Source organism: Vanellus vanellus, assembly GCF_965231255.1.
Source record: "Vanellus vanellus genome assembly, chromosome: 2".
In the NCBI taxonomy this organism is placed as follows: Eukaryota; Metazoa; Chordata; class Aves; order Charadriiformes; family Charadriidae; genus Vanellus; species Vanellus vanellus.
The window spans coordinates 102,478,169-102,490,263 of record NC_138906.1 but is presented as its reverse complement, the minus strand read 5'-3'; the positions used below and the strand labels follow the sequence as shown (position 1 = coordinate 102,490,263).

General features: G+C 43.4%; 1 protein-coding gene across 1 annotated transcript in view; it reads right to left on the bottom strand.

The window, feature by feature from the left end:
- Nucleotides 1–1,018: 1,018 nt before the first annotated feature.
- Nucleotides 1,019–12,095, bottom strand: part of GABBR2 (gamma-aminobutyric acid type B receptor subunit 2) — a gene marked incomplete at both ends in the record, with an annotated part of 498,060 nt that continues 486,983 nt past the window's right edge. Inside the window, 2 exons of the mRNA XM_082479696.1 lie at nt 1,019–1,184; nt 7,948–8,065. Of these exons, the coding sequence (XP_082335822.1) occupies nt 1,019–1,184; nt 7,948–8,065 (284 nt within the window). The remainder of the gene's footprint in view (nt 1,185–7,947; nt 8,066–12,095) is intronic.

The following is a 12,095-nucleotide window of genomic DNA, read 5'->3' as shown; positions in this document are numbered from 1 at the left end:
TATATTCACATCTATGTGCTCTGCAGGCTTTGCCCGCAGCAGCAAAGTGCTGTGCCCTAACCCCTCCCCCCCAAGCCCACTGAATTAATTTTATTGTAATGATGTGTGACATAATTCAAACAAACTATGAAAAACAATCCGTCCTGTGACATTAAGACTTTACTACCCATCTGTGCTCAGCCTTTCATCAGCCCTAGGACTTTTCCAGACAGTTTAGTACATTACGGTTGGTGTGGTGTTTATTCTGAAATAGGTGCAGAAACTTTGCTCAAATGACGCTGCAGATGGTCAGCAGTCACTACCATCATCCCTGGAGGAGGGTGAAGTGCTCCGCTTCCAACCAGCAGCTCTCCAGCTGGTGACAACTCGGAGCTGGAGCTTCAGCCTCTGCTTGGGTTTCACGTACAGCTGCGAGTTAGAGGTGACCCCGCTCACAGCACTGCAGAGTCTCAATGACACCCGAGGAATCATTTCTCATAATCCTCCTTTCCCATCGCACACCGTCCCTGAAATGAAAACAAGCAAGACTAACCAGTGCAGAATGTTTCCAGCAATTTAACACAACTCTTGTAAAAATGAGTGTATCTATTTCAATAAATATGGTATAGCTCAACCATTGTATTTTCCTTACATGGATACAGTATAGAATTGCATGTTCTCAGCAGCCACATAAAGCTCAGTGACATTTGAGTGTTGGTTTTTTTTTTTTTTCCTAGTGTCTTTTTTGCAAGATCCGTATATCCCAGCCTTCCTGTTGCGAGTAGAAATTTTGGGAAGAAATGTTTTTCAGTGACTTCTACGTGACGAAATAAAAACTCCATGAATAAGGCTACAGATCAAACTCCTTGCGTCCTTCTCCTTTGCCTTCCCACACGGGTACTCCTGTGATGACGGCCACAGCAGTAGCTCCTCTGCGGCAAGAGCCAACGTTATATGTTTGTAGCAGAGTTCTAGGTCAGATGTTTAGTCCAGTCATTGAGTACTTAAAAGCAGTTCAGGAAGCACTGATCTCCCTTGCCTACAGCCCCGAAACCATCACTCGGAAGGAGGGCGGCACGTGTCTGTGCCGAGGACTGGCGCTGGGGCTTACGCACGGACTGGCACAGCTAGCGTCAACTCCTCCTATGGATGGCAAGTAGGCATGGTGAAGAATGGGCAGCTGCAAGGACAGCCGACGCTGTATGCTGCGAGAGAGACAGAGAGAGAGAGAGGAGCGTTAGCCAAGAGGAAAAGGCAACACATTACACGCTTGATACGTTTGCAGGTTGCTGCAAGGATATTTTCCGTGCCTGCTGCTGCTGCTGCTGCGATAGAGAGGGTTAATGCCAAGAGCATCACACTGGCTGCTGCTGAGCTGTGCCACCCCGGTGATATTCCCCCTTGGGGAGTTTTTCTGACAGGCAAGACGTGACAAAAGAATCTAAGGGCGCGTTCTCAGCATCCCACACCGTCTGAAACTCCCGGGCACTTTCAGAGCAATTGTGAGACTGCTGATATGGGAAAAAGTCAAGTGTGCAATGAGGGCATATGGCTTAGCAACCCCCCAACCCCCCCGCCTCTTGCACGGTGACCTATTGCACGCAGAGCCCCGGCTAACTGCACGGGCGCGCGCCAGGTCACCGGCTGAGTTTTAAGCCACGCGCCACTTTTAGTACAAGGATGTTGGAATTAGGGATGGCATTTTTGCAACTCCAGCGAAGGCAAACACAGGTGCCCGGAGGGAAAGAATTCAGACTGACGGCTTCTTCCAAGTAGTTCCTCTTTGCAGTTTAGGTCTGTGCTTTCGAGGTGCGGGATGCTCTCAAGTTCCCGCAGTCAGTGCTGTGGGCCCGAGGAGTTGGCACTCTAAATGCAGTCTAACCAACCACCCACGTCAAAATTCAGTAGTTAGGAACCCAACATTCTGTCTTAAATTCTCCAAGCAGATTGACATCATGGTAACTGGTAGGGCTTTTGTTTTGTTTTGGTTTTGTTTTTGTTTTGTTTTGTTTTGTTTTGTCTGTTTTGTTTTGTTTTGTTTTGTTTTTTTTTGTTTTGTTTTGTTTTGTTTTGTTTTGTTTTGTTTTGCTTTGTTTTTAAATGGGATACAAAACACTGCTCACAGATAGCCCGACTAACCCCTCTCCGTGGAGAGGACAGTGTCATGAGACAAGGGCTCTTCTACCCCCATGCTGTGTATATACTAACGCCTTTCACAAAACCAAAATCCAGTTGAGGTTAGTTAGTGCAAGAGGTGTTTTCAGTGATTAAGATGTTATCGTACCAGGATAGCTGCTGCATTTGGAGACATTCACTCGTGAAACACAGAGGGACTTTTTCAAGAGAAGACAGATGTCAAAGTGACAGAGCTGAACTGAAGACTGGCTTTTTGATTCCAGAAAAAAAAAAAAATGCCCATACAAAGCATTGTATCAGTACAATGGAATTTTAAATTTATATTTCCCTGTTATCTGACATAATGACTGTGTATAGACAGGCCTGTGTAAGAAGTGTACGTTTGAAAGCTTGCCTTTGGACAGCCTTTCTGATTCAAAAATGACATTTCATTTCTTTTTTGCTTTGTGTTAGAAAGTGGAGACAGCTACCAAGGCATCCATTGCAGTGCTCGGGCACTGAGCAGTATCGCTTTCAAATTCAAGCGGAAAGAAATGTAATGCTGCTCCTCTTTAGTTTCTTCACTGCAAACTAAGGCTTGTTTATACAGAGATGTGGTGGAAATAGTTGTAGTCTGCCTAGCCGGGAAGATCTTTCTCATTTATTTTTTTTTCCCCCACAAACTCCCTTTAAAAGTTTGATGCAATATTAATCCACGGTGTTGATCACTGTAGTGCTGGCAATGCATCCCTGGGATTAAACAAAATCCATTCATGGTTATTTTGCTGCTGTGCCCGACTCTTTCTGGTGCTATCAATGAAATCGTGCCTCGTTCCCAAGGAGTGCAGAGGTGGCATGGCTCACTGCTTCCATGGGCTGAATCCTTATGAGCCAGACGCGGCGGATTGTCACTCTGTCTCTCCTTGCAGGGTCAAACGCAGAATTGCCCATGCTTATTTTCCCACCAGTGGAAACGCTTGCTTTGTTCAACTGGTACAGACTTCTCACTAAAGAACTTTTTGAAGCTATTCCAAGGGAATGCAGTTGCATAATCAAGTGAATGGGATTTCTTTTTTTCACCCATTTAAGTGTTAGCCATACCATGGACAAAGCATGTTTATTTGGCTATCCCAACAGTGGCTGCAGTGGGTGGCCAATTTTGCTTTAGCTGCACTTAAAGTTTACTTTCACGTGAAAACTTGGTTCCTGGAATTGGGGTGGAGGACTGTAGCTTGGAGACTCATGCACAATTAAGACTTTAGACAAAACACTTAAGACAAAACCAAACCAAACCAAACCAAAGCAAGTAACAAAATCCAAACAAAACTGTTATTTTGTCCTTAAGCGAAAGTAAATCTTGTACCTCGCCTCACTGTGTGGGCTTTTTTTTCCCTCCGATATTGGTGCTTTTCCCCCTCCTCCACCCCTGCTGCATTTTGTCAATGCTTTTCAGGATACATGCAATTGGCATACAATTTGTTTCGAGTTACGCATACAATGTAGATATGGCAAAGGATGTGGTCAAGCGTGTTGGGGAGGGAATGGTTAGTATTAGTGGTTTTCTACAACCGCTGAAGGAGATGAAAAGGGAAGGTGGTGCCACACAGAGCAGCCACTTCTCAGGGTACAGTGTTAGAATAGGGGATGTACCCTCAGCTCTGTACAGAAAAGCAATTTATTAGGGATAAATAAAATCAAATAAAAGCTTGACTTCCAATGTCAATGCACACAGGAACACAATGTCATGCACACGGGAATGCACGACGCTACAAAGGGGCAGAGGCATTTGAAAAATAATTTGGTTCTGCTACACAAAACCACTGTTGAGATCCTTTGGTAATTGGGGAGACTGGAACAACTGCTGCTACAGCCAAACATCTGAAGTTCTGTGGGAGCGTGTAAACTGTGTCTTAGCATTCAGGGGGCATTTCAGTCGATTCTTCAGCCCATTAATGTTGATTTTTAGCAACTGCTGGGAAGCTGGAGAAGTACTAAGAGACTATAATAAAGCAAGATGTTGTACTAGCAAGTAAACTAACCATTCTAAATCCACCTTATTTTAACAACAGATTTGAGTAGGATCATAGATAGACTAATATGAACTGCTGTCTGTGAAGAAATTGAATACAGGAGGCGTGTTCATGCCAAGGCGTATGGCTGTAATGCAATAATCCAGTCATAACCAACCTTTTTTGATGAGAATTTTTGTTTACTAAAATTGACATAACTGGCTCCAACAGGGTGTCTGATTGTCTTTTGAATGCTGCTAAAAGCGGAGCTTTAGCTCAAAAAAATGTCAAGGTAGTTTCTAAGGGTGACACAGCGATTAGCTGCTTTGAAGGTTACAAAAATGACCACATATAGAAAATAATAGTCTGTCAAAATGGCAGATTTTAGTGGGGTCCTGCAGAAATCTATCACCACCTTTACTCAGAGATTTGCAAGACTGGTACATATTATTGTTGTTAAAATGAGAACAGTATAAATTTTAACAGTGTCAAAAACTAATTCACCAAATGTAGGTCACTGGTGAGATGGGACAACATGCAGGAATGAAGGCGCACAGAAGAATGTCTTTAAGGGTCACGGAAGATATCCCACTGAATGTATTCGTGTGGCCATCGTGCAGATAAGCTGACTGATGCGATCTTTAGATAAGTAAGCAGGTCACTATCTGGCTGGAATATAAATAGGATCCTGATGAATATCTCAGCACTGATAAAACTGCTACTGAAGTAATGTGTCCAGATAAGGTACACCAATCTTCTCCAGCAGGTCACGCACCCAAGGAAGAGGAAGGAGTTGACTTTGCGCGCGAGACACCCTGGCTTACTGGGAAATGAACTGCTATATCTATACTGAACTGGTTCAGGCTGCTCTCTGGACCTGAGATGAACCGCAGGTTCCACCCCTGCAGTTCAGCTCCCCCCAAACGGGGCTTCTGAATACCAGACTGTGCCTGAGCATCACCTGGGAAAGCGAAAGCTGATGCAACTCTGCTAGGGAATATGCTAATAAGCACCACGGAAAACCAAAGAGCAGGGCTTGAGCCTCCGCACCAGCACTGCTTTGTCTACTGTGGGAAGTGTTAATTTACACTGTGTAGCCAGCGTGAACAGGAGAGAAAGCAGCCAGCACCCACTTTTTGCACCTCGTGTCTGGTGGTCTGACTGGGTAGGGCAAATTTTATGTGACACTGGATAACCTACCGGGTCCTGCCCCACAGGAAAGGGAGTAAGGAGCAAAGGGACCCACGAATCACCTACGCTCATGTTTTAAGGCTGTTCTAGTCATACAGATTGCATTTTCCTTAGGTGCAGAGTTTTAAATCTGAGCCAAGCCCAAAACAAGTGTTTTTCACATTCTGATTGGGGTGCTATAAAAAACACCCCAGAAACAAATGTGCTACAACTTCCTGCGCTACTGAGCCCAAAGTGCATGCATACTGCCATGCCTTCACTTTAGACACAACTGTAGGATGAGGGATCACACTTGCAGTTAGTCAGATGTAGCACTAGTGGTAAAAAAGAATGAAAAAATCCCAAGTCAAACTCTTTTATGAACTCTACGACAACTTTCATAATGGAAGATGTCAGCACTCTGGAATGCTGTCAGTAACAGGAAGCTGGGATGCTTCTTTTTGCTATAGCTGATGAAGAGTTAAAATTTCTGTAGGCAAATCATTGTCTTAATGTCCTCCTTCCATAGGTTTGTGGCAAAAAGGAAATATTTTTCATACTAATGTCTTTGAGATTTCTGTTCTTGAATAATAAATAGGTTCAAGAGACTATGTGACTACCTCTCCAACAGATGCCCTTTGCGTGCAGTAAAATGAGAAAGAGAAGGCACAAGCTACAGCTTGTCTTTACCTCTTTTTTTTTTTTTTGACAAAAATGATATATTTAATAACCATGGAAGACCAGAAGTGCTGCCAGGCAAGTTGAAAAAAAGTGCACGCATGAGAAGAGATATTCTTAAAGAACACAAAATTTGGAAAGAGGCAATCTCTCGTCAAAGAGAGGGAATCACAAAACTCTAGTCTTGAAGACAGCTACGCTTCTCGTCTCTGGCAGGTCCACTGTGCCTGGGTGGTGTGGCTCTGGTACCCAAACTGCCAACGCATCCTCAGGGGAGACATTGACCCTTGGTCCTGGCACAATCACAGCTGTGCAAGGGCTGAATGACACTGTTTTGATTTAGCAGGCCTTTATTAATTGCTTTCTATAAATGTCAGTGGCTGTTCAGATTTGTACTGACCCTCTCTTTAAGACCTTTAGGAAATCTCAGTCTTCTCATCAATTACTGCTATCCTAGAGGAGGTTCTGTCCTCACCAAATGTTGTTGCTTTTTTTTTTCTTGTATTGAACCTGTATCGGAAGAACTGGATTATCTGAGCGTCTGTGTTTTTCTTAGCATCTCTTTTAATGTAAGGGGGCCACCTGCGGATGAAGCTGCATGCACACTACATTACTTCTGACAAATGGTGCTGGAAAACGACAGACCTCTAATAGCTATGCATTAAACCACTCTGCTGACCCCATAAAGTCACGAGAGCTTTCTCAGTGAGATCCCCCCGCTTTTGTGAAATAACCAGATATTTCAGCTACCGGGGGCTTTTTTTTTGATGCATACCTGTGCATGTGTGTGTGGATTAGCTCCCGTGCAGGTTTGGGTCGGGGTTTTTTTTTGAGTGCAAGGACAGAGTTAGAAATGCACGTGTTTTCCTGCACCAGGTAGTACAAGGCAGTAACTGCTATCTGAAATCAGGTTTGCTGTCACTGATGTAACATGTGACTCAGTCTAGTAATTTATTTAATTTATTCTGTTTTTAAATAAGCTTTTAAGTTGCCCATGTACAAAACACAGTCTGACAGCTATTAGCTCAGATCCTGATGAAGTGATGCCCATGTAGCCAGGCTGCCGTGGGGAAATGACTGATCCAGGGACAAACGGGCACAGCGCTTCCCTGAGCTCGGGCCCACCGCAGGCCCTGCTGAGCTGGTAGAGGGGACTACGTGAATTTATTGTATAGGTTCCTGGAGAGAAAAGCTGATACCATAAGACTCTTTTCCCCACCATGAATCTAGCAAGTGCTTTGTGCCATCCTCTCCGTGTAGCCGCAGCATTGTTTCTAAGGGAAACTACTCGGTGCAGGCTTTCCTATGCCAAAACTCAGGTCCAGCTGCTATGGTAACGTTGAAAAGCCCTAAGATATTGTTTTTATTTCTCAGCTAGCTTAAGATAGAAAGAAAACAAAATGGCTATGTGCACCACGGAGCCCGCTGGCTGGTGTGTGGAAGGACTTGGACTGTTGACAACAGTTCGAAACACGTGTGTGCGCATAAGTACATCCTCTTCTCTCCGTAATATACATTGCTGGTTGGGCACAGCTTGTCCCTGTAACTCTCTACAGAAACTTTAGACATCATGTTATGGATGTTTCTGACAAGACAAAATAAGTTTGCCTTTGGGACACCTTAGGATCTGGTTGCCCTGATATCCTCTAAATCTGGTGGGGATGGAGAGCTGGTGGCAGGGAGGCATCACGGTACAACGTTGCTGCCCACTGGTACTTCAGGAGGTGCCGTTCACATCTCCTGTTGCTGACGGTCTAGGCTCTCTCTGTAGCAGGGCTTGGCTGAAAAGGCTTACAGTCAAGGTCTTCCCATAAAAATGCATGAAAGAGAAAGATGGGGGTTGTAACCATTTAAATTAACATTTTATCAGCAAGGCAGCTGGTGTCCAGGATGGAATTTGTCTAAAACAGTAGAAAGCGTGCACACACAAGCACGTGCATACCCATGAGAGCAGGGGTGCCTTCTTCTCTACCAGTATCTAATGGTGTATACTTACTGTTCTGGAGAGTTGATGTCTTCTATAGGATCTTTGCTTGTTCTGGAAGGGTCTGATGAGCCCCATTGTGCTGGTGGATTTTGATCAAGATGATTTTTCAAAATGGCTTTCTCACCATCTAGATGGATAACATATTCAATTTTACTTTACTGTGACAAAGTGACCATTTTTAAATTGTTTCATTTTAAAATTTCTCGGATGTTCATAACACCACAAAGTAAACTCTTTCTGCCTGTATTCCAACACAGTCTCAGGTTTCCCTGTGAGTCTTTGGTACTCTGATGCTTTCGGTGATGTGCTCCTTCACAGGAACTACCATGAGGAAACAGAAAAGGGAAAAAAACACTTTTGTTCTTCCTTTGCTTCCCTCCCACCTTTGACAAAAGTACACAAACCAAACCTTGTAGCCCACCTCTATGTAGCCCTATCATGTTCTCTCACCTAGTCTTAGGCTGTGTAAAAAATTAACGTAACTTCACCACCATATTATCGCACTCAAAACCTGTTACCTTTTCATATGAATAAAAACTCTTATGTAAGTCTTTTCCTAGAAAAACTATAATCTCATGGATGTATGAAACCTTGGTACTCTTGCAATCACATAAGCAATTCAGTGCTGTCATTTAACTATCTGCTATCATTCAGCCCGGAAATATGATTCATATCAGTTGCACTGGTCCATAGGCTGTCTGCAGGAAGGACAGCTAATGATTTCATTAAGCTGTCTCCTGCCGTTCTCTTTTCTGCATAGTGATAGCGTAGAAGATCATCATTTTCCCCGTAGGTAGCTTCAGCTGAGTCCCCCGGGAGTCCCGCGAGTCCCCGGCTAGCTGCGCTGAAGCCCGTGGCATCGGTCCCCCTGAGAAACGTGGACGAACACAGCCATTTTAAGAAGGCTGCCTTCACCAGGGATCCTTTCTGTTCCTGCCTGCTTTGCCAAAGTCTCCTGCTGCGTTAAGCCAAATAAAGTCACATGGAAAACATCTGAGTAATGAGGACAGCGCACAGTTTTCATAAATAATTACAGAGCAGCTCCAAATCCATCACCGGCAGTTGTTTGCCACACACACAGGGAAACAGTGATTGCTGCAGGCATTAAGGCAGCATGGAAGAGGACTCGAAGGTAAAAACTGGAAAAGGACACTGGAGGATTTGAGTGTAATAATGGGTATGAGGGGGAAAAGCAGGGAAATGTTGACGAGAAATGAAAATAGCATGAAAAACACAGCATATGTCGAAGGCTTAAGATGCTTTTCTGTTCTACTAACGCTCAGAAGCCCCAGATAATGCTCAGGTCCCAGCACGGTAGGAATATATTTGTTATCAATGAGCACTGATGGGACAAAACAAGCAGCAGAAACAAAGAGTGAGGAAAGGAGGAATGTTTTGAGGGCAAACTCCAACGTGTATAATTGTCCTCCCAGCGCAGTCATCCCTGGCATTATTTTGTAGCAGTCACTCTCTGCTGTGAAAAATATAACAAGCAAGTTGGAAAGAAGTGAATAGGTGAGGATGCAAAAATGAGCCGACACGGGGATCACTACAGCTCAGAAGAGCAGGGGAGAAGATTTTTCACTTATGTTGCACGGAAGAGAAGGCTCTGGGTGAGAAAGGAGGCGGCCAGAACACATGAAGCCGCTTCTGTTGGGGCAAGAAAATGTCAGTAAAAGAGAGCTAAGGAATTCAGTTGTAGCAAGAAGAGTTCTTAAAAGGAAGATATGACAGGATTCAGTGATGGCTTCGATGTGAAAGGACAACAGCAAAGAGTCAAATCTGACAGTGACTAAGATAAGCACTGAAGTCTATCATCTCAGGACAGCCTGGAGTTTGCTGGTGTGGCTTTTGCTGTCACAAGAGTTCAGTTTTTATTTTCCATATATCACATTTCTATGTATATTGAGCTTGACATCTGCATAAAAGCCTTGTGATGTCTATCAGCAGACACGTAGGAAAGACCCTTTTACTTCCCTGATTAAAACAAATGTTCAGCCCTGAGCTGATCTAAGCTGACAATGAAAACTGCTGATTTTATGATATAGAGAAAAGTTAAAATTTGAGTAATCCTTGTAATTAGGGATGGAAAAGGTCTATTATTTAACTATTTTAAGGTCCCAACCCCTTTAGCCAAGCTGAGCAATTTAACCTTTTACAAAGCCACTTGAAGATACAATTCTTCATCTAATAACTAGAACACGCAACTGTTGGGCTTTGGGAGTATGTGATTTCATATATTAATCTGTGTTGTATGCCCCAAAAGGGGTTTCTTGTGCTTTCAGTTGTGCTGTGAGAGAGAGAAAGGGAGAGAAGGAGGTGGTCCCTGTCAAAAAGGTGGGGGATTTAGTTTAAAGTAGAGCAGAAATCATATATTCTCTGCCTACTCACCCCTCAACACCAACTGCCCATATATCACTGTGTGTTATTCTTAATAGACCCTTTTCTACCACTCTTGCAGATGACTCTCTTAATACATTGCATAAATTTCTGTATACAAGATTACCACATACAAATTTTCATGTAAATGTATACAATACAGACAAAATCCACATAAACCTGCCACAATGTTGAGATTTTTTAATTTTTCCTTTCCTTCTTTCAAAAAACAAAAAAGTTGAGTAATTCTTATTTGTTAAGCTTTTTGGGAGAGGTGTTGTTAGATTTTTATTCTGCAGCTATGGAAACTAGAATTTTTTTTTTCCCCATTTACCTTTCATTTAAATGATGAAGAGCAAGATTCTCACTTAGTCATATGCTTCCAGGAGCTGGAGCTTAAAGAAAAAACACTATCACCATCTGCACTTGAAAAACTTAAGGATGGAGGAAACTGATTTTGTATTACGTGAACAACTGAAAGAAAATAAATTAAGGGCAACGGTAAACATTTGAGTTTCCAGTTTCCCCTGGAAAGTGTAGCACTGCTTTTCGAACTTTCCCATCTTTTCTTCCTTTGTCTATTAAGTATGCCACTTGAAAAATGCCCTTCATTCTCAGGATACTGTCTGCCACTGCACATGCTACTGAATACTTTGCACTGGGATGATCCGACTACCTGCAAAACTGAATTTACATTAGCCAGAAGCACTTTCGAAGTAATTTTCACCTTTGTAGACCTCAAACCGGAACTCAGAAGTCTGGATAAGTGATGCCTGAGCACTTTCCATTCAGAAAACTGCCGGGGAAAAAAAGACAAATAGATCTCAAGGGCATTGCACGGCACTCACTGATGGGTTCATTAGAAAACAAAACCCGCTGCCCAGTTGTCGGTGAGAGCCAGGAGGCTTTAGCTCAGGACCTTTGCCTACCTGCGGCAGAGAAACGGCTTCCAATGACAAAGCCCTGAGCTGCGAGATGGGCTGCCGCTGCGGAGAGGCTCGGGGAGGAGGTCACTGCTCCCCGCTGCTCGCCTCTCCCTCTGCCAGGGGCGATGCTCGCTTCTGACCTGCCATACGCATAACCCCTCCGCAACCTGGCGCTGCCAAAATTACCTGAGCTGGCTTAAACGCATCCTGCTTTTTAACGACTCCTGTTCAGCTGCAGGCAGAAAACACCGGGTGACTGCCACTACCGCAATCTCTTCCAAGATTTTAGGAACTGTATTTCTTTAACTAGAAGGTTGTTTTGTTGACGTTCGTACACTGCAGCTTTATTGAACATCTTCATCATTACGCTTTAGTGGCAATATTCCTCCGATGGCTTACAACTAGATGGCAGAACCGCTCTTCACCCCACATCTTTCAATTCCACTGTTGTTTTCTCTTTGCTAGAAAGCATATTTTATGCTCCACAAAGAAGCAAGTGTGGTTTGATAATGACTTATAAGAGCTGGCGGAGATAACCCTGCTGATTTACTAAAGAACTCCGGAAACTTTAAGGCTAAAGGTAGATTTAAAAAATCTACTGTAATTTCTCACAGTTCTGTTGATTGAACTGCGAAACAAGATTAGCCAGTTTCTGCTCTTCATGTGAATAAGATGAAAAGAAAGTAAAACAAAAGGACAAATGAAAATGATCACATTGTCTGCTGGGTATATCAGAAAGAGTTGTCCTGAACTAAACGCACAGCACCAGACAGTCTAAATCATGACTTCTGATAGTTATGTTTTGAAAGGAAGATTTTTTAAAAAGAAAAGCCAGGAAGATTCTCCTCTGAT